General features: G+C 33.4%; 1 protein-coding gene across 1 annotated transcript; it reads left to right on the plus strand.

The window, feature by feature from the left end:
* Nucleotides 1-2,344: 2,344 nt before the first annotated feature.
* Nucleotides 2,345-19,711, plus strand: LOC129889014 (uncharacterized). Its single transcript, XM_055964111.1, has 4 exons — nt 2,345-2,675; nt 10,471-11,027; nt 18,227-19,138; nt 19,306-19,711. The coding sequence occupies exons 1-4, from the start codon at nt 2,511-2,513 to the stop codon at nt 19,550-19,552; spliced, it is 1,881 nt and encodes a 626-aa protein (XP_055820086.1). The 5' UTR covers nt 2,345-2,510; the 3' UTR covers nt 19,553-19,711.
* The last annotated feature ends 4,570 nt before the right edge of the window (nt 19,712-24,281 follow it).

A 24,281-nucleotide genomic window follows, 5' to 3' on the forward strand; every position in this document is an offset into this window, starting at 1 on the left:
CATTAAGATTTACATTTTAAAAATGTCTCTTAAGCATTACATATTTAATATAAGTAATAATGTTAAAGAAGTGATTTTTTTGGGTTTTTTAGAATAACACATACATGAGGGAGAAATAGAGAAAAATCCCCAAAAGTAAGGAAAATAAATAAATAAGTAGAGATGTCACCTCACTTTTTCTATTCCAAACTTTATTATTATATATAAATTTAAATAGTTAAAATAGTTTTTTGTTCTTCAACTACAAATGAATTAGATTAACACTTAGTTGTATGTTTTCATTAATTTTGAGTCTTGCATAATTAATAGAGGTGAAGCTAAAAAAAAAATTCCTTACTAAGAATGTAAAGGAAGCAATGAATTTCAACTCTCTTTTTTTTGCTTTGTTAGAGTAGAATTTGGGTACTATCATAATTTTATTTTTGTAAAACATTTAAAAGAAGTCAAAACAAATTTTTAAAAAATGTAAAGGAAAAGACTCAAAATTTTTTTATCTTTTATATTTTTCTATGTGTTTATTTTCCTAAAAATAAAAAAAGTATGTTTATATTTTATTTATTATTCATGCGAGGTACACTTATAAAAAAAATGTTGTTAGTAATAGTTTGTAAGCAATATTATTAAAGAACATGGCTATTTTTAGAGTTGTGAGTAATTATCGTTCCCATATTTTGGATAATAAAGTCAATATTTTTATATAAGAGATCAAAGAATATGACGTAAATTTTTATAAAACAGTTAAAATACTTACATATTTATCAAAATGCTATCTTCATGTTATCAATATTTTCTACAAAATAATCACTATTTACATATTTCAACTAATAAATTTAAATAATATATTCCTAAATGAGATCAAAAAGTAAGATGTAAGTTTATATAAAATAATTAAAATACGTATATATATATAGAGAGAGAGAGAGAGAGACCTGCCTTTTTTTTCTCATGACTTAAATGCTAATTGTCATCATAGGACTTATAATATGTCATTAGAACATGACATTTGAAAAGATAAGAATTATAGGAAGCCAAATTAGAAATACAATAGTGACATTCTTATTTTTCAAATAGTGAAAGTTCATCACCATATATATCTCATCTTGAGAAATGAAATTTGATATCTTTTAAATTTTTCCAAGTTTTCTAAATTGTTCATTCATATTGAAATATCCTGATAAAATACATGAAATCTTTAAAAGATTAAAATCACAATAAATCAAAAAAGAAGAAGAAGAAGAAAGCATAAATAATATAATAACAAAAGAAAAAAAGATTATGAATACACCTTCGTATCTTGACTTTCTTGAAAATTTTTAGCATAACATTCCCTTTCGATCTTGTCACATGAAAATTCAAGGTCCTGCAACTCAAAAGATAAAAATAAAGTATAGAAAGCATGTAAATGAGTTTCTAGCAAAAAATGAGAAACTACGGAAATATGAGAATTTTATGAAAATATAAAAAGGAAGAAAAGGTTTATAACTGACTTGAAATTATAATGCTTAGTTGGTAAAACTTCTTCAATAGAAAACAAATGTGAGTAAGATTTATCAAAATTTAAGATTTAAGAGATGTTTTATTTTTTAATAAGCGAAAGAAAGATGAGAAAAGGAAAAGGAAAAGATAATTATTAATTAATAATATATAATATAATTGTGTAAAAAATAGAAAAAAGGCCTAAATTCTGAGAAAATAGATAAATACCAAATTTGATCATTGAGGCATGCCACATCAACGGATTGAAGATCATCCTTTATATATATATATTACCGAGTTACTAAAGTCAGAACTTTAATCATATCGAACTTCCACCCCTGATAAATTGTTTACCATATATATGAGTAGCATAAACGAGTCATTTATGTGTCTTGATTTATTTGTCACATTAAATTTATGATGTGAGTACTTGAGAGTGAAAATTATCTTTATATATTGATTTTTCTAAAAACTAGCCTATTAAGTACTTCCTTCGTCCCATATTAAATGTGTATCTTATTAAAAATGTTTATTCCTAAATTAAGATAGAATTAATTAATTTTTTTCTAATTTATCCCTATAATTAATTTGACTCTTTACAACAACAACAACAACAAACCCAGTATAATTACACCATGTGGGGTTTGGAAAAGGCAGAATGTACGCACAGAGTGCAAAATGGTAAAATTTTTCAATGTATTAATAATTTCTTAATCACTGTATAAAATTGAAAGTGTCCGTCTAATATGAACAATTATAAATATATATATATATTTTTGTTTAATACATAAGTTCCAAAATTTTGAAAGTTCAATATTTGATATGAAAAAATAGCAACCTAAATTGTAGGATTATAAAGGAAAATAAAAATAAAAAAACCTAACCGACTTGCATCAATCCTTTTGAACCTTGGATTAGATTGAAGGGTGGAATTGTTCCGCAGCTAAAACAAAGAAGAAACAAAAATTGAGTGGCGATAGAAAGCATAAATTGAATTTGGGGAAACTTCAATAAATCAATAAATCGAGAAAAAAATGTCGGTTCGTTTGATGAAGAAAATCTTGAAAGAAGAAGAACCAGCTGAGCCTCAACAACTCATCAATAGCGAAGATGAATCTGAATCTCCTCCTCCTCATTCCGCCACTTTTCATAACCCCTTCGATCTCCTTGACGAAGAAGATGATGATGGTGTTGACCAGGTTTGTGTTATTTCCATTGAAAAAAAAGAAGCTTTTTTTATTTGAGTGTTATGTCATTTTGGTTAAAAATTATATTGTTAATTTTTATTTCGTAGAATTGCTTACAGTGAGTATAAGTCTGCGAATGAATAAAACCCTGATAATTATAGGGTAGATTAAGGCAGTAAGTTAACTACAGACCACTTCAAATCTTGTTTTCGAAATATGATGAAACATGAATACTTTCATAGGTGTAAAGTGAGAAGCTTTCATCAAATTGGATGTGAACAAATTCCTGAAATCTGTGTTGGGAAATGGCTCCAAAGGGGCTAGTTCAATGAAGATTGAAACAGCTGCTTAAAATTCCAATTCATTCGAGTAGTACCCAAGGGTGTGGCCTGGAGTCAATGGAGTGGGTGAAAACCTTACAGACCAGGTTCAAATCCTAGCACACACAAATAAAATAAAATGCTAGGTGCTGTCTTCCCTTCCGCGTAAGTTGTGGAGAACAGAGTTAACCAATACATGTGTTGGTGGGAGGGTAAATGGTGCCGCGGACACCAACATTATTTAAAAAAGAATAGAGAGAGTGAATATGTTAGAAATGGGTATTTACCCTTAAAAGGCTGTTTGACAGTTCTAACTGGTGTATACACATTAGTAGTTTTTGATGTATAAGATTCCTTTTCAATAAGGAAGACGAATAAACAAGAACATGGTATAACCTGAAGATGCTGCTGGCGAGGTTTGTGGATTAGCTTTAGAAAAGAAAGGCTTTTGATTTGATCAACCAAGTAATTTCATTCTTGATTTATTTCATAGAATTGCTTCAAGTCACTATTTCTTTCATTTTCTCTCGTTTTTTTGGCCCCATAAAGCACAACTATAAAGCTGAAAGCGCCAAGAAAAAGTTTGCGATAACAGAACCCAACATTAGACATAAGGTTAAGGCAGTAAGCTATAGACTACTTCGAATCTTGTTATCTAACAAACTAGGGTGAGAAAATTGATGTGATTGAATTTCTGAATTATGTGTGTTGAAAAATGGGTTTGGAGGGCCACCCCGTGAAGATGGAATTAAGTTGCTTAAGATTGTGATTCAAGTGAGGAAGATGAATATATCAGAATTGGTTATACCCTTAAAAGGTTGTTTGACAATTCTAATTGGTGTATTCACATTAGTTGTTTTTGATATATAAGAAACCTATTCAGGTAAAGAAGATGAATTGATGAATATACCCATTTTTTGTAATCGCATAAATCAGAAACATAAAGTTGTAAGTGCCAAGAATAAGTGTGCAATTGAACATAACCCAACCCTAGGTTTATGGTTAAGTAGAGCAATACATAATTTTTTTTGAACGTTATTAACAATTGTGGGAACCTTGCATACAAACCATATACCAAAAAAGAGAACCTACTCCATAATATGGTTCTCAACAAAAGAGGTTCAATCCTCTAAACACATAGGGACCTCGAAGTACACCCAAACGAAACTGGAGACAAAAACTACTTCGCAAATTTTAAAAAGCTTGCTTCACTCCTTCAACAACCCTCTTATTTCTCTCTTTCCAAAATAACCCACATGGTTGCTAAGGGGGCTACTCTCCATGCCCTTGGGCCTTTCTTACCTCTCGTATCTCATACGTAAGTTATAAACTTCAAATCTTGTTATTGAGATATCAATGAAATTAGGGTAGAAATCAAAGGCATGTGAATAACTTCTGAATTCTGTGTGTTGAAATGAATTTGGAGGGCCATTCCATGATTCTAGCAATTAAAGGGTCGTTTGGTGTAAGGGATAAACTTAAATAGGCCTGGGATAAAAAAATAGTCCAGAGATAAAATTTTGGTGTTTTGTTTGGTTGGCAAGTTTGAGATAACTTATCCCAACATTTATACCATAGTGATGGGATAAGTTATCCATATACATAGTGGGATAAGTTATTCCACCTTGTCGCAGGATAACTAATCGCAGGATAATTAATCCTGGATAACTTGTTCCCAACCAAACGACCCCTAAGATGCTTAAGATTGCGATTCAAATAAGGAAGATGAAAATGTAAAGAACAGGGAGTAAGCTAAAAAAGTTGTTTGACAATCATGGTACTTGATAATTAATTGTTTTGGGTATAAGATTCCTATTGTAGCAAGGAAGATGGATATATCAGAACAAAGTATAACATGAAGATTTTGTTGATGGGGTTTGTGTATGAGGTTTAGGATAAAAAAGGTTATAATTTGTGAGCCTTGTAAATTCCATTCTTGATTTATTTCATAGAACTCCTTTCACAGTCTATTGTTTTTTATTTGTTGCCATAATTTCTTTCTTGATTTTTAATTGAATTTCTTCCAACTATTGCCTTTGTCCTACTGCCAGTTTTTTGACTACATCATAAAAAAGTAACTGCTAGTACCGAAATAAGTGTGGATGCAAATGTTAGTAGTCGGTGCAGTTTTTCGGGCATAATATATATGTATGTGTGTACAAAAATTTAAAGACAATCCAACCTTGATTATAGAGTCAATTAAATCGGTAGGATTAATATGGCAACAGTTGGGAATAACCTTGAAGTGATTTGTAAAGATATGACACCTAGGTTTAACTCAATATCAAAAGCTAGCTCAAGAGGAAAGGTTTGTTCAAGTCCATATAAGGAGACCAATTTCCTACCCCTCTACCAATGTGATATTTCTTAACACTCCCCCGCATGCCCAGACCTCAATTGGAGCGTGAACACTTATAATTGGGGGTTCAACATCGGTGAACAACAAATTGGGATGAAACTGGCGCTGATACCATGTAAAGATATGACACATGGACTTAACTCAACCTCAAAAGCTAGCTCATGAGGGGAGGTTTGTCCAATTCCATATAAGGAGGCTAATTTCCCATCCCTATATCGATGTGAGACTTCTTAACATGACTATTTGACAATCATAAATGGGTACATATGCAATAGTTTTTTCCTGATACCTAAGTGGGCTTTCAGATGGCGTGGAGTAGCTTATGTAAATGTGCTGACGTGAATCTAAGCTTTTGCTTTATGTCTTGGAATATTGTAGGATGGGATTAAAATTTAGGGGCATTGAGATGAATGTCATGCACCTTGGAAGTGACAAGTCACAATCGAATGTTGGATTGAATGTCAACTATGACATGTTAAGCATCTTTGTGCAAGTACTGAGACTGGTGTAGAAAGCTTTAAAAGAACATTTTAGTTTCACTTGTACATTTGGTGGAAGAGAGACTACCATGATATAGAGGTTAGGTCTGCGTACACGTCATCCTTTCCAGATCTCACTTGTGGGATTGCACTAGGTATGTTGTTGTTGATGTAGAGACTGTGTCTTGATGGTCAAGCTTGATGGAGAATTGTGTATAACTTGAGTTGAGTAGCATGCATTACTCAAACATATCTTTTTCCTCCAACTTGATGTTTATGGATGAATTTGGTTTATTTCCATCCCTATCTCTCAAAAAGGTGTTCAAAAGGAAATACTTGCTCAATTTATCCCTTGAATTATAAGCTTCTCCGGTCCAAAATGGCTTTTGTGCTCTTTCATCCTTTTTTCATTGTTCCCTTGTCATCAGAACCAAGTAATCTCACTACTCTGCCACTTTCCTCCTTTCACACTTCAACAAAAGGATAAATCCATGTTGTACATAAGAAAATGTAGATCATTGAGTTTGAGCTTATTTATTTTTTATTTACAAGAACAAAGTACGCAGTGTTATCCCACAAGTGGGATCTGGAAAGGGTAAGATGTACATAGACCTTATCTCTACTTTTGTGGGGTAGAGATGTTCCAATAAACTCTCGGCGTAGAACGAAAGTTATTCATAGAAGAATGGTTGCAAGAAAAAAATAACAAAATAAGTTACCAGTTTCAAATTAAAATAAAATAAAAAATGACAACAAAATGTCAAAATGCAAAACGAAATGAAGCAATGGATAGTGGAAACACATAGAAGAATAAGAAACTACACGATTACTAAATAGTACTACTACTAATAAGAAGAGTATACGAGGAAAGTCCCCTGCCTCTCCCACTTAATGGGCGACTACCCTCGGCTACCTACTGACCTTATACCATGATCATCGACCTTCATACCTTCTTAGGGAATTTAGCACTCAAAGGTGTGGTCTAATGGTCAATGAAGTGAGTTGAAAATCAACATGTCTTAGGCTCAAATCCCAATAGAGTAAAGAGGAAGTGAGTTGAAAATCAGGATGTATCAGGTTCAAATCCCAACAGAGGAAAGAGGAAAAAATACTAGGTGATTTTTCTCCAAATGTCCTAGCTTTGGTGGACAGAGCTATTTCTACAGCTATAGCAACAAACCTGTGGCTGGTGGGAGGTGAGAGATATCCCGTGAAATTAGTTGAGATTTGTGCAAGCCACCACGATTATAACTTTTTTAGGGCTTTTAAATACGTTATTAGATATCTTTAGATGGTTTGGAATTTGTTGGGTTGTGCCAAGAACCGTTAAGGAGTTGATGCTCAGTTGGAAGAGTGGAGCTAGGGGAAGAAGGCACAAGACTTGGAATGTTACTCTTCTTGCTTTGACGTAGGTCATTTGGAAAGAGAGGAATAAGAGAGCTTTTGAAGGAGTGGAGATGAGCTTTGCTGAATTGAGGAGTAGTCTCTGATCCCTTATTTTCTTTTGGGGAACCCATGTAGTTCTTGTTTGAATGGAGGATTGGGTGCCTTTTGGAGAGAACTGTTTTTTGTAGGTTTCTCCTTTTTTTGGCATATCACTTGTATACGGCCAAGTTGACCTTGTTATTATCAATGGAACCTTTTCTTGATCAAAAAAAAAAATGAATTTGGTTATAATTTGGTAAAGTATGGCTAACAAAATTTATTCGTGTGAAGTCTGTAAGTTTGGCTCCACGAAATCTCTTCATGGCAGACGACAAATGTAATACAATGAACATCTGTTATGGATGGAGATTTATGTCCAGCACGAGCTTCTAGGTAACTTCTATCACTTTTCTTCACTACCTTACCTCTCTTCAGTAGAAGTCCTTTCTAGCCAAATGCTTATCTTCTTCAGTAGTACAACTGAGGGATACTGTTTCTTTTTCCGTGAACTCGTGGAACTCTTTATTCTCTATCTCAGTTGATTTTCCTGTTCTTCCATCCCAAAACAGTTGGTGATGCTAATATGAGGTTCACCAGATTCTAGATATGGCCAGCATCCTGGGATGCAGAACAAAATATTTACCCACAATTTATTTGGGTATGCCCCTGGGAAGCAAACATATGTCTTTAGAGAGTTGGGATGGCATCTTAGAAAGAGCAGAAAAGAAACTCTCTAGATGGAAGGCTCAGTACTTGTCCCTCGGTGGTAGACTGATCCTAATCAATTCTGTCCTAGATGCATTACCCACTTATGTGATGTCCCTATTCCCAATTCCATCAAAAGTTGTGGAGAAACTTGATAAGTTTAGAAGAGATGTTCTTTGGCATGGAAAGAAAGAAGGGAAGGGCTACTGCCTTGTTAACTGGAAAACAGTAATACTGAATAAAGGAAGAGGGGGATTGGGGGTCAGAAATCTCATATTGCAGAATGAGAGTTTACTTATGAAGTGGCTATGGAGATACACTAAAGAGGAAAGGGTTCTATGGAGAAAAGTAATTGTGATAAAGTTTGGTGAATTTAATTCATGGTGTTCCAACATTGTATCTGATCCGTATGGTGTGGGAGTTTGGAGAACAATCAGAAACTTATGGCCACTGATGGAAGCCAATCTTAGCCTTAAGATAGGCAATGGAAATAAGACAAAATTTTGGCACGATGGATGAGTTGATCAATCACCACTCGAGGAGCGATTTCCAGATCTTTTTCTGATCTGTGGAAACACTGAGGCTAGGGTAAATGAGTGCTGGTCAGTACAGGGCTGGGACATCTCCTTCAGAAGAAGGCTAAATGATTGGGAGATTGATAGAGTGGCCTCATTACTTGGAAAGCTAGGAGGAAGCAATATTGTCACAACAGAGGTAGATAGGGTGTTGTGGAAACACAACAAAGATGGGAACTTCTCAGTAGGATGTGCATACAAGCGAGGCTTAGAGTTGGTAGGTGGAGGGGGGGGGGAGAGTACTCTCTACCATTGGAACTATTTCTGGAAAAGTATCATCCCCACCAAAGGTAAAATGCTTTACTTGGCTAGTGATTAAGAGGGCATGTCTAACTCAAGAAGTTCTGCAGAAGAAAGCGAGACTACTAGTTCCCAGGTGCTTTCTGTGTAACACTACAGGGGGGACGAACAACCATCTCTTCCTACATTGTAGCTTCACTACTCAGTTGTGGAATCTCTTCCTCAACATAACATGCTACAGCTGGACAATGCCTGAGCACACATCAGATCTACTGAGTTGATGAATTAGGAGTGGAGGTAGTAAGAGTCAAAAGAAATGGTGGAGATTAGTTCCATGATGCATATGGTGGTCAGTATGGTTGGAAAGAAATGGTAGATGTTTTAAAGATAGGTCCAATTCCATTCATAAAGTGAAATGGAATTGCATTGTATCCTTACTTTTTTGGTGTAAACAATTGTGTATAGTTGATATAGATCAGATAGTAGACTTATTAGGAGACTTGTAATTGATAATATTCCTTTTTGGAGGTGGCCAGCATGCCCTTAATGTTGAAGAATACAACCTTGCCAGTTTCAAAAAAAAAAAAGAATATGTTTTTCATGTGCCAAGCAAAGGACTTAGATTAACGAATTGCTGATGTCCTTGTGGGGAGTGAGTTATTATCTTTTTCTTCATTTTGCGATGGCTCAGGACCTCGGTACATGTTTTTGCTTTTTGATGAGAAGCTAAAACATGTTGCTTTTGTCATATGTGTTGATTGCCATTTTTTTTGATGACCGTGATTGTCATTTTTTGTTTTTGGTGAAGTGCTGTTTCTTGGCATAACATGAAACTGATGTTTATATTCCCAGAAGCAAAATTCAGATTTGAAGATGTATGTTTGCTTGATTAAGAATTCAACTACAGTGGATGCTGCATCCTTCTGCATCATTTCATTATTTCATTGCTCGCTCTGTGATATGTGTAACTGTTCTTACTTTTGGTGTGTTAGTGTGCATAACTTGAGGAGGGGATGCCATGATAAGTTGGTGTTATGTGTAGGGCATGGATGGGAGATAATAATTGTGTGGTTCTTCACTGTAGACATAAGAACTATAGATTTGGTACACTGGGTATGCTCTTAATTTTAGTAATCCTAGTTTTCCAAACTCTTCTCCCATCCCAATTTGATTATTTAAAAATCAAACCTATCAAAATTATAGAAAGAAACTAACCTTTTTGAGCCAAGGGAGTCCTTCACAAATATCAACTCAATTCTGACTCCCAGTTCTTTTTAAAGCTTCTGACCAAAACTTCTCTCTTCCTAATTTTATTTTGCTTCATGAATTCTCCTTGGTTGCGTTCTCTGGCACGGGAACGAGGTGCCAACCTCTTCATTTTCTTGAAAAGAAGGATTCTCCTTGGCTCTGAAATTCCTTTGCTCTCTTTAGAATATTGATACGTAGCTTCTGTTTCTGCCAAAACTCTTGTGCTACGATAACCCTCCACTAAATTCGTTTAATTGTATGCTGTACAAACATTTTAAGTTGACTTTGTTAACTGTAAAATCACCTTTTTTACTATGAAAATTACTTGCAAATAATAAATAAATAAATCCTTTTGCAGCTATACTCAGTTGACAGCAGCTATAGAGTTGTGACCATTGCTTCATTGTTTATTTTATGCTGACAGTAGTTGTGACTAATGATGGATTTATGCTGCAGGAAAACCAGGCAGATATCAATGATGGATCCTCAATCGAGAACAGCAATGAGAAGCAATCGTCCACGACAAAAACCACTCCTGAAGCTTTTGTGTTGTCAGATAGCAAATTTAAGAAAAAGAAAAAGAAGAAAAACAAGAAGTCACAACCAGGAGCTAAGGATAATGAGAACTCTTGGAATGAGTCATTCGAACAATTATCAATTAAAGATGACTCTTCTCATCTGGAGCATGTTGCTCCTGATACTGGAAAATATGATCTGACAAGTTTAAATGGCAGAGGAAAAGTGGTCAAGCAGTGTACATCTTCTGTCTTACAATTGGACCCGAAATTTCTTAATGCAGAAAATGAACTTCGAAGGATATTTGGTTCTAAAGTGGTGAAATCATTCGAAAAGGGTCATCAAACTGGAAGTTCTAGACAGTCAAGAGGTGGAAGGCGTGGGAGCCAGAACCATCGAAAGACTATTCTTGTTTGTCCTTTAGAACATTGGCCAAGGTGGGATGGATCACTGTCGATGGAACTTGTGGAAACCAGAGATGGGATATCCGATTTTAGGTAAATATCATTGCTTTCCTTGATAGTGTTGACATGTCAATATTATATGCTTTTGCTAGTGTAATAGGGATATTAATGGAGGATGAGCCATAGCCTTGGACTTCCAATTTAATGTGCTAGATAAAACACTATTAGAAATATTTAGACCACATTTTAGAGTAAATAAAACTACAAGTTTTCACCATTAACAACATATTCTTTTTGTAATTTTTCTCTGGATGATTTGATAACATATCAAGTAGTATTAATTAGCAAATTCTAGGAAATATGTTAACCTTTAAAGTTGACGTGCTAGCTGTGTTCCTTACAATTTTCTTTTGGTTGATATTTAGTATTATCTTAAAAAATGGATGCAACTCTTTTTTAGAAAGAAGATGGGAAAAAAAAAAGCAAAGCAAAAAACAAAAAATGGAAATTGTCTACTATAGTAAATTCCACCACAACAAAATCTAATGCAAACAATATGCATAATGGTATAACTAAGTTTATCTGTATTTCCTAAACAATCGCGATAATTTTGGGTAAGAAATCAATGACGCATAATCTAAATGTACGTTAATGCATATATCATTATTTACTTTTTTTCCTTGTCTACAACTTCCATAAATATGATTTCTTTGCATTTATATGCTGCCATTCTGAGTTTTTCAGAGTCTGATTCTGTGTTTCTTAGTATAAGCTAGCAGAATAGTTTTGACCTAGCCTCCGTTGAACATCAAATGTTGCGTTATTTCTTCTAGGTTAGTTGTGTGTTTGTCGTCGGTGGCGGAGCTACCCATTACAAAAGGGGTTTAAATAGACTCCCAACAACATATCCAATGTAATTGTGAAGTTAGAGGTTATTTTCAATAGACTCTCAAGTCAAGTAAAGCATACATAATCAATAGGAAAGGAAACATAGTAGATACAATAGTGAAAATAATGGAGATAAGAAATAGTAGCAACAACAAATAGTATTATAATTTAAGCAAAAGGAAACAATATGTAATGATAAAATTGAAGCATAAGATGGTAGGAGAGTACTAATAATACGACTGGTAATAGGGGTGTGTAAAACCCGGTTTAATCGATAAATCGAAATGACAAAATCATATTGGTTTATTGGTATCGAGTTGGGTTAATGATTTTTAAATGGTTTTGTAATTATTTTATTGGACTACCAGTGTTTTGATGAGAGAGAAGCGGAAAAAGGCAACGAGGACTCGCTTCATCCTAGCGAGAAGCGTGAAGAGAAACACATGCTTTTTTCAACTAAAGTGCAATTTAATACAAAAATAAAAAATATTAAATATGCATAGATGAATAACCAAGAACTCAATAGAAATACTCCCTCTGTCCCATTTTTAGTGGCACCATTTTACTTGGCATAATATTTAAGAAAAAAAGAAAGACTTTTGAAACTTGTGGTCTAAAATAATCCTTAGATATTTGTGTGGTTGTAAATCATTTCATTAAGGGTAAAAAATAAATTTAAAGTTAGGATTTTCTAATTTTAGTAAGGTGACATTCTTTTTGGGATGGACTAAAGAGTAAAGGGTGTCACATAAAATGTGGGACGGAGGGAGTAACATATTAAGCAAATCTTTCGGTTCTTAAATTATTAATAAATAATAGATACTACAACTAGATAGTCAATAATCCTTATGATTCATAACATATTAAGCAAATGCAAAACTAATTCACAAGTGGAGCAACATCTTATTCTTCAACAAGAACTCCAAACTCTTGAAATATCATAATTTTTTTATATTGGTCATCATCTTCTTCATCATCATAGGCTTCATCAACTAGGGTTCTACTTGAACTTGTAGCTACTCTATCCTCGCTCCTTAAAGTACCCACCTTAAAACCATAAATATTCTCCTTAACACCACTTGCCATAGCAACATGGTAAATAAGTGAAATCTTCTCCTTCATATACTTATCCATCTTTATGATCTTGAGGGGCTCTAGTTAATCATTCATTTGCTTCATCAATATTATCCAAACAAATTGGAATGGTATTGCAAGCTTTCTAATGACACATTTGTGTTCTATTATATTTAACGAACACAAGATCATTGAGAAGCTTTAGTTCAAGCCTATTCGTCTTTTTAGTATGAATCTGCACATAAGTTGTAGAAAGTAATTAATAGGAGTACTTAAGACAATCGATATTCAATTTAGTTCAGTAATAATGTAATAGAGCTTCTCATATGTTCATACATGCTCCGAATTCTTTCGCATCCAGATGAGCTACAAGTTAAACGTTGGACTCTAATAGCAAATTGTTGCAAGTTTGGAACTTCATGACCGTATAGCATCCACCAATCAACTATAGAAGAATTAATTTTGAAGTCAACTTAAAAGATAAAGCTTTAAAGACGATTAAAACAACTTGCTCACCTGGTGACCTTAAGGTTTTGGCTCTAATGGTCAAATTCATTGCAAGTAGTCCATCCACTTTTATGTACACACCAAGATCCTCCCCTATTTTATCTGGCAAACCTACATTTGGGACCAACCTCTCAACACATTCATGATATCCTGCCGCACTTCTTATTTATAGCCCTCTTATCATGATTTGTATAAAGAGTGTGGGATTCAAAATATGTCCTGCTCCATGCAAAGGTTGATGAAGTTGATTTGTACACCTTTTACCAATAGTTTCAAAAACTTCTGCACATTTACTCACATCTTTATCAAAAAACTTTTCAATAGTTTCTTTGATCCTATCCATGGTTTCATAACTGTAGCCCATTAGTGGTTTTTTCTCCCCATATGTATATTAATCAAAGGACTACCAACTTTAAGTGCTTGAACAATGTGATTCCAAAAAATTGGAGAAATAATAGATCTCACAACTTCTTTCCCAATAGCTTCGTTTGCATAGTTACTAGTTTTTGGACAAGGTATCAAGTTTTTCTTTTGTAAGTAAAAACTATGCAAAGTCAAGAAAGTTGTTGTGAATCTTGTCTCGGCCGATTTCACCAAATTTCCTTGGTTTGTGGATCTCATCATGTTCCACAACAATGGCCTCTGACTAGTGTAAGAATGTATCTTAATAACCTTAGAAAAAACTGTAGATTTGTTTTAATATTTAATGTATAAAAAATTAACATGAAGGTTAAAAACTATAGCCACTTGTTCACTTGTAGAATATGGGGCTATCTTGAAAATGTCACCAAACACCAAATTAATACAATGTGCAATACATTTAGTCCAAAAAATGTGCGTGAACACTCCTTACAACTTGTCCTTGCTTTAACATTCTCACTTGCATCACCGGTAACAACTTGTACACCATTTTCCTTTCCAATTTTCAATATAGTCTTAAACAAGTTGTACATTATAGTGGAATCAGTAGAAGAGTCACTAGCATCACAGGATTCAAGAAACACACTACCTTTTGGAGAATCCATCAAAACATAAATGATCATTTTCCATTTTTTGCTGTCCATGTATCCATCATAATGGAACATTCATAAGTTTTCCATTGCACCTTATGCTCCTCAACAATCTTGTTTGTCATCTCAACCTCTTTTTCTCCACCTCTTCTATTTTTAGATAAGGTACTCTTATTTTGTGATTGGTGGGAGGTTTCATTCTTGGGCCATATTGCTTACAACCAAAATAATTTCACCAAAACTGTTGACGTAATTGGACACAATTGAAAGGGAGGCCTGCATCATACATCCACTTTGCAAAAGCCGCTACATCGCGCTCCCTTAGAATCTTGGCAGAATCTAAATCAATAGCTCTACTTTTTCTCTTTTCAATTGATTTTCGAAAAATGAAGATTGAGAGGACCTTTAACATTGCTAGCGGTGGATGATCCACTTCCACTAGTGAAGACTTTCTTTTGAGAGTTTTGAAAGAAGTCTTCAACTAGTGGAAGTGGATCATTCACCGCTAACAACATTAAAGGCCCCCTCAATCTTTATTTCTCATGAAAACCAAATGAAAAGAGAAAAGGTGGAGCTATTGATTCAGATTCTGCCCAAAAGATTTAAAAGGAGTGTGTTGTAGTTGCTTTTGCAAGGTGGATGTATGAAGCATGGCTCACTTACAATTGTGTCAATTACATCAACAGATTTGGTGAAATCATTGAGGACGTAAAAGAAATGTGTTTCTTGAATCTCATGATGCTAGTGACTCTTCCACTGATTCCACTAAAATGTTCAACCTGTTTGAGAAAACTATATTGAAAATCGGGAAGTGAAAATGTTGTGACCTCTTATGCAAATGAAAATGTTAAAGTGGGTGACATATCGAAGGGAGTGTTCCACACATTTTTTGTACTCAATGTGTTGCCCATTGTATTAATTTGGCGACATTTTCAAGATAGCCCCATATTCTATAAGTGGTTCTAATTTTTTTCCCTTCATGTTCAACAACATTCCATAGCTATTAAAATTTTTTTCTACAATTTTTGCCAAAGTATTAAGATACATTCTAACATTAGTCAGAGACCATTGTTGTTGAACATGTTGAGGAGATTCACAAACCAAAGAAATTTGGTGAAATCGGCCCTATGTTGCTTCGACTCTCCAAAAATATTGATGGGTGCATGTTAGATCCTCCAAAAATTGACACAGTTGCAGCACCAATTTTGGAGAGTTCGAGCAACTTAGCCGGCCACGACAAGATTCATTACAACTTTCTTGACTTTGCATAAGTTTTGCTTACAAAAGGAAAACTTGAGAACCTTGTTCATGTAAACCGAATGGAATGAGAGTAGCTATGCAAATGAAGCTATTGGGAAAGAAGTTGCGAGATCTATTATTTCTCCATATTTTGGAACCGCATTGAAAACTGTAATTCGTGGTGCTTTGAAAACTGTAATTCGTTTGGTCGATGTGAGAAAAAACATCGAATGTGCTACATTGATGAAGCCATAGATAGGGTCAAAGAAACTATGCTTTTTTATAAAGACGTAGAAGCTATTGAAAAGCTTTTTTATAAAGACGTGTGGATATATGCAATTTTTTTTTCAAATCATTGATAAAGGGTAGACGGATCAACTTCATCAACCTTTGCATGCAACAAGACATATTTGAACCCCGAGCTCTTTTATAAGAATCATGATAGGATGACTCTAGATAAAAAAGTGTAGGCGGGATATCATGCATGTGTTGAGAGGTTGGTCCCAGATGTGAGCTTGGTGTGTACATTAAGCGGGCAGACTACTTGGAATGGATTTGGCCATTAGGGACAGAACCTTAAAGAGTGAGCAAGTTGTTTCAATTGTTTTTAAAGCTTTAACTTTTAAGTTATTAATTTTGAAAATAATTTTTCTACGATTGATTGGTGGATGCTCTTTGGTCATGAAGTTTCAGATCTCGTCTTTGATGCACTTCACTTGGTCCAGATCTTGCTCTCTTCTTTCTCGCCTATACGACTTCCTATCCCTCCCTTTGTCTTGTAGTTCTTCATATCAGCGTGCAAATGCTGCTGCTAACTTTGCCTCCTTCTTCACCACCATTATACCTTCTCCTTGTTTTTGCTCTCCATCAACTCCTTATAAGCAATCTTCTTGGCTTCCACTTTCCCTTGAACTGCTCCATTCCACCACCAATCCTCTCGATGTCTACCCGTGTTACTCCTTGAGACCCCCAACACCTTTTTAGCTGCTGCCTTAATGCAATTAGCTGTCCTATTCCGCATAGTTGTTCAATTGAATCCCCTTCGTTGAAAATTTATACTACATAACAGTGTTATCAAAAGCAAAACGCACAAAAAAGCTCTAAGGTCCATTGGGGCTTTAAGCGCAAAGAGTAGATAAAGCGTGGACTTAAATAAAAAAAAGGCGCAAGGGGAGAAAAAATACAAATATATATGTTTAGTCCAAGACCAATAATTTATAAGCATGAATGAAAAATGTATAAACAAAGAAATTGAAAAACAATTACGATAAAGTGAAATATCAATTGTTTAGTGTTGTTGTCTCTTCAGAAGAGGTAGCAAAGTATGCCTTAGAACCTTGATGACGACACTGAAGTACACATTAAGCAAGGCGAGCGCTCAACACGTTTTGAGTCTCGCTTTAGGACTTAAGCGCGCTTTTGATAACACTGCTACATAAATAGGGAGGAAATAACTTTTGTTGTATATTTAACATCTATGTTTTGCGCACTCTTCAAAATCCCTGTTTCACCCGTGTCGACACGACATGGGTGTGAGTATGGGATCCATACTAGACTTGGCCAGCTTATTTTGGGTGCTTTGACTAGATCTATGAGCGAGAAATAAAGTATGTATATGTATAGTTATATAAAGTAAGAGGATGTTTTAATATTATGTGGGTATCTTATTAATCAAATATTTGGTGTTTATCAAGAGTTAAATTTATTAGTTTTAGCTCAATACCTTTATTCAACTGGACTATATACTTTATATATGTCGTATATACATTTATTGGCCGTATCACACTACCTGTGTCTGCACTCGGATCCATACCCCCGAATCCTAAAACTTACGTGACGAAGAATCTGACCTCTAGATCCGTAGTCGTATTGGATACCTAGCATTTCTTGAATCCCCTTGAACTCCTAGCTTCACCACCACTTGTAGTCACTAGTCATTGACCTGTTATAGAACAAAAGTAATGATTCTAGACTTCTAGTTTATGGATGCAGGAAAGATATCACCTAATTATAAAGATCCATCTGTTACTGTTTATACTTCACCTGAATGATTGTTAATTTGAGCTACATGCCTAGTGTTTGTATTTATCTTATCATTTGAAATATGTTTCTTGAGTTAGATTTTGATGTATTATCTCACCTTATAATTTTTTAAAATATATTTTCATGCTCTCAAAATAATATCCTGCAAAACAGATTGCTGAATGGCTATAACTCATGCAAAACTGTGGACTGCATGGAAGTTCGCCATTTTTTGCCTTTAGAAAATTTCGACAACCGTAAAGAGAGCCTATATATGAGTGGCTAATTGAAATAAATGGATTTTAGTATCTTGGTTCCTTTGCGTAATTGATTAATTACGTTTTTTGATTATTTTTTATTCGGGGCTAATTACATAACTTTTTTTACTTTGACCCATGAACTAAAATTTTAAAAGAGTTGAAGCTTCAGCCCCATATCTTTATTTCATTTGATGATAATGCTTCTTGTCTTAGAAGATGGATGTTATGTCTAACAGAAGTTCTTTTTATTGTATAAAAGTGTAAACTAATTGGGTTCATATCGTGTTCCTAGGTATGTACATACATCATCCTATAGCCAAGCCCAGAAAGCATTTGAAAGTGCTAAGGCAGTTCATGATTTTAATGGTATCGTGAATATTCTGTTGCATCATCCGTATCATGTTGATTCACTTATTACATTAGCTGAATATTACAAATTCAGTGGTGAACAGCAAATGTCGGCTGATTGTACTGCTAGATGTCTCTATGCATTGGAATGTGCTTGGCATCCAATGTTCACTCCTTTGATGGGCAACTGTCAACTTAAGTTTAGTTGTGAAATCAACAAACCGTTGTTCTCTGTGCTTTTCTCCCACATGAAAAACATGGATAGACGTGGCTGCCATCGGTCTGCCCTTGAGATCTGCAAATTGTTGCTTCTACTAGATTCAGACGATCCAATGGGTGTCTTGTTCTGCATTGACTACTATTCTTTACGAGCAGAGGAATATACATGGCTGGAACAGTTCTCTGAGCAATATAAGAGTGATAATTCTTTGTGGTTATTTCCAAATTTCTCCTATTCTCTTGCTGTGTGCCGATTCTATGTTGAAAATGAGGAACATGCTAAAGAGATAAAGGCTGAAGATTTAAAAGCTTCTTCAGCAGATCTTATGAAGCAGGCATTGATGCTACATCCTTCAATCTTGAAAAAGTTGGTGTCGAAGGTACCTTTAAAGGATAAAGCCTGGACTAGCATAATCAAGCACAATTTCTTTAGCTCTGATCAAACAGGGACACCCTCCTTAGATCACTTGATCAATATATATGTCGAAAGAAGCTATATTATATGGAGGCTTCCTGACCTCCAGAAGTTTCTTAGGGATGCTGCACTCTCGGTGATTGAGACACTGCAGAATGATGGGAATGATGCTAGAGACTGGACGTGTGTGAGAAAAGAAGCGTTTTCATCTGAGAAAAATGAGTGAGTACTACCTATCACTCTGCCCCTCTCATGACTCATCAATGAAAAAGAAAATGGTGTTGCTTTGTATTCCCCATGTTGCAGTATTATCTTCAGTTTACTCATTAACTGTTTTTACATTCCCTTCATGCATGTTGGCTTAAACATTGTCTTTCTACTATTGCCAGGTATTCTCACTTGCTGGTATCAGATTTCTCTGATTCAGTTCCGACTTTGCCTCCTGATAACTTACAGAATTTCATGGTTGACCCAAGGGGAGAGGTGCCAAATGATGCACAGCCTGCAAACCACCATGTCCAAGATCTTTCAGATCGAAACGCAATTGCTGTCTTGCTCGAGTCTATGTTACCGTGGATTAACTACGGTTCAGGCCATGACCGCCCTGATCATGATGAGCAAGCGAATGAAGGATAGTTTTCTTTTAGTGAGGTATTAATTTCATCCAAATTGGTATCTGGCATTGCTTCATAATCAGTCATCTTTTATATCCAACTTATGTAATGATACTCTTCCCGTTGTTACCGTCCAAAAAGTAATTCAGGGGCAAGTTGTGTATATAGTTGAATTTCCCTTCTCTTTCTCCCCCTCCCCGTCCCCATATACAGTTTGATGCTTCGGGTATATTTAAGGGAATAATTCGTATTGCTAGAGCTTGAGCTCTATAGTGAATCAAGGCTTTAGAACCATATAAGTTTTCTAGTTTTGGTGCAAGATACGGTAAATTTTTTACGAGATGGTTAGTTTTCACCCTGCTATTTAAGTTTTCGCGTATGAGTGCAGAATCTAAGGTTCGGTCAAGGTGATCTTATTGCCTATGGTGTTACCAATCGAGTGTTCGAGTTGGGAATTTGGTTTCCCCTAATATTGAGTTATTCAAAAATACTTAACTCGTAGTCATTGTTAGCAAACTTTAGATCGAAAATTTCCTCCTGCTCCTCAATGAATTGATCCTTCAGCATTGTCATTGTTAACAACTAATGACATTTTGCTCACGCATATATCTAAATTGAGGTTCTTTTTTTTTTTTTTTTTTAAAAAATAATAATAAAAAAAGAAATAAAATTGGAGTTTTCCAACGAGGAGAAAGTTCATAGCCAATCAACTGAGCTAAGGCCCCATTTGATCCAATTCAAGAATTCCACTATGAGATTACTACAATTTTTTTTTAGTAATAATGATTAAATATAATTAGATGATAATAATAATAAAGTATGTCATTCGTCTTTTTTACAACACACTGAAATTAAATGGTTCGAATTAAAATTGATTTTAGGATGTACACCTAATTTTTTTGGAATTATAGTTCATTTAGTAACTAACATTTTCTTTTATCTTTATCAAAGCTGACTTCCCTAATTAATTAAAACAGAACTTCAGGGAGGTAATAATGAAATAGTTACCATCAAATGATTGTGATGGAGTGGTATGAAATCGTCTTTGATAGGAAGTGTTTTACCTCTCAAAAGTGAAATTTTTGGACGTGGATTTGAATTTACTTGACTTCCTTTTGTTCCCTTAATTCATATTTGATAAATTAATTTGTTGCCTGCAAAAAAAAAGGAGGAGGAATTATCGATGAATTAGTGATATATTATATTAAAAAAATGGTTATATCTACGAGCAATTTAACAATAAATTAATGACAAACCCACAAGTTCGCAGTAAGCTTAAATTTTAAAAGAGAATAATTAATAGACAAAGCGTTTCATATTCATGGTGGATATGAGAAAGGACCACAGACCACACCACAAGTTTGTGGTAAGCTTACATTATTAAACGTTAAAAGTTAAAACATTAGGACAAGTAATTAAGTAGAATAATTTACTAGTAGACAGCCAGTAAACATTTAATAATTATGTCCAACGCAGAGATAATTCATAAGACAAAAGGCTTGACAATACGGTAATTCGATAAAGACGTGCGGTTGGAAATAATAAATATATCCCTTTTTTTCGAGAGTAAATTTAAAATAATGACTTAAATATGCATTTAACAATTTTAATATTATATAGAAATTTATCAAAAGTTAATATTTTTAATCTCCATCAATTTTCTATTGAACTCGATTTGTTAAGTTTGCAGGAAACATGTAGAAGAAAAAGTCGTGGGAACTCTCATTTAGGTAAAATTTTGTAGTTTTTACTATTTTGATTTATTTTTAGAATCTGGTATAATTTTTTTAATTATAATTTCTGCTAATTTATATCGTTTTAGTTTTTAGAGTTTGGAAGATTTGAGGAATTTCTTCAAGTTGTAGACTTTAAGATTGACCAACTCATTGCTTATTTTACTTTTTCTTTTGTTTACTTTGTTTGTGTTCCTTCTCTTTTAATTTATTTTATTGGTTGATGAGTTGTGCTTTTAACAACACCCTGTCACCTATCTGGATGATGAGGTACACTACTTGTTTGTTCTACTAGTTTCACTTTTATTTTTTTAAAAAAATAAATAATATTTCATGAGAGAATTTATGATCGCCATCTTTTAAATGCACATGGAGCAAAGTTTACTCTAGTGTGATAGTTTATAAATTACATAAAAATTGTAAATCATATGTAGACAAATCTTGTTTGATGAACTCAGTAAAAAACACATATTAAAATTATCAACTTGAAAAATCTCAATCGTCTGCTTAACCAACTCAACGATCTTCGACGGGTGTTTTAGACATCTTCAAACAATGTTCCTTTGACCATTTACTGCCCATATTTGTTGGATTATCAAGTTGTCATTTACAAAGAAGGAAGCGGGATCTATATTTTCTCTCCTAATAATCCTTGTTTTATTTAAGAGCAGAATTATTAAACATATATATCACACAATAAAAACATAATATTTTAGCTAAAAATATTTTCTCTCTGACTTTTACCTTTTCTCGAGAAAAGAACAGAGTCTTACCATAATTGATTTTTATTTTTTTCCAAGAAAAAATACAAATCTTTTTATATTTGGGTAAGTTTTTCTTTTTTTTAATAATTTTATTTACCATCCCTAAGAGTTTTTGCTTTTTTGCTTTTTTGGTGACTCAAATCCACAACCTTATATTGAAGGTGCAGAATGCTTATCATCCGAGCAACCCCTCTTATCTATATTTGGCTAACTCATTTCTTAGAGGAATTTTTTGCATTTCTATAAATTAAATATTCTTCTAATTAAAAAATAACACAATAACATCCGTAATATATTAGTTAGTCTAGTTGAAAATTAAACACAATTGGTAAATATCTCATAACCCTGGAATATTAATAAGTGTGATAGTTAATTATTTTTTTCTTTTTATCGCAATCTTTAGTAGTTAGAATAAATATAAAATATCATCCTAAACATGTTCCTTGACTAGATAATTTAGAATTAATTTAATTTAGTAAATAATCAATTGCAATTTCACGTGAGAACGATATTTAATCTTATCATTTTATATTTTTATTACTTTGTCAACCATATATATTTGAGTGTGCATTCTGAGAGCAACAAAAATCATGTATCTGGCAAGACTTCATGAATAACAAAAAGAATTATATATTCTCAAACTTTTTTTTAAACTTTTTCTTTTTCCTCTTTTTCAAACTTTACATGCTCCTTTTATGATACCACTTGGAATATTGGGAGTGATAGTGCTACTCCATTTCGTAGTGGAAAAAAATAGTATGATTCTTCAATCTCTAGGCACTACTTTGCTCTTGGGCATAAAGGTGCATCCACACAATTAAAAATTAAAAAAATTACGATAATTATTTAGCGACAATAATATTATAGTCGATATATTATATTAAGTATCTATAATAAATATGAATATTCATAGATAATATTTTTTATATATATATGCCGCTAAGTCTGAATGAAACAAATAAAATAGTGGCATGGGGTCATTTGAAGAAACAAAGTAAATAGTGTTGTACACTATACATCTCAACTTAGGTTCAGACATAATCCACCCGTTTAATTATCGTTTACAATGTTTTGGACATGTTATTATCATTTCAAAGTATATAGCCGCAAATAGTAATTATTATTCCCTCCGATATTTTATTTTATTGGTTCATATTCATAAATCAAGAAAGTAATATATATATTAATTTAGTGTACGTATTTTGTACGTGTGTTTTATCTCCTTCAACTAACAAATCATTGAAATTCAGTTACAAATTGTGAACAATTATCCTAAAATTAGTTTGATCTACAATCGATACCAAATCATTCTTTTGTGACCGAGTACAACATCCAAATAATTTGTACAAAATTATAAATAAGTCAATTTCAAATTATTGATTGTATAAGAGACAATATTACAAAAATCACAAAGAAAATTTTTCAATTAACAAAATATCAATCAAGAATAGACTAAATTTATAGAAAACTTACCTCAAATCACAGGTAAATTTAACTTTTCAATCATAGATACTAAAATTTCTAGAAAACTTACTTCAAATCACAAGCAAATTTATCTCTTCAATCATAAATGCTATCAAGATTTCAATTAGTAAAATAATTCTAAACCTAAATCTAATATCCCTACCCCTCTCATGACAATTTTGGAAGGATGGTCTAATGCCTAAATAAAGAGATCACATAACGTAAATAATATTCTTTTAATTAGTTAAAGGGAGCCGAATTCTAAAGGGACTCTTAAAGCTAAATAAATAATTCCGTATAAAAATAATTATTTCATAAACAAATTATACATCTAATTATTTCTTCACTTAAAAGGATTCTACACTTAAAAGGAAATTTAATAATTCTCTTAATATTAAAAATAAATATTTAATTATCTTCCTATAATAATAATTGAAGGAAAATGGTGAAAATATGATTTTGTTTGAAACAAAACCTTTTAATGAAAGGCAAAAAGTCCAATCAACTTTTTTAAGGACCTTGGTGCTTTTAATATAGTACTAGTTCAGTGTACGTTCTTCGCACGTATGTCTCGCGTCAATAAATAAAATTATATACAAGAAGAATAAAATTATTAATCCATAGTAGTTGACATTAAATTTAATGTCATATATATTTCTATAATATAAATAAATATTGTATCTCAAATATACTATTGTCTATTGCATCTCACCTAAAAAAAATTCATTATTTGTTGATTTATATTCTTTTTCGTTGCTTTGAAGAACAAAATTATCAAAAAGTAGCAATT

This window comes from Solanum dulcamara, chromosome 5 (assembly GCF_947179165.1).
Source record: "Solanum dulcamara chromosome 5, daSolDulc1.2, whole genome shotgun sequence".
Taxonomy (NCBI): domain Eukaryota; kingdom Viridiplantae; phylum Streptophyta; class Magnoliopsida; order Solanales; family Solanaceae; genus Solanum; species Solanum dulcamara.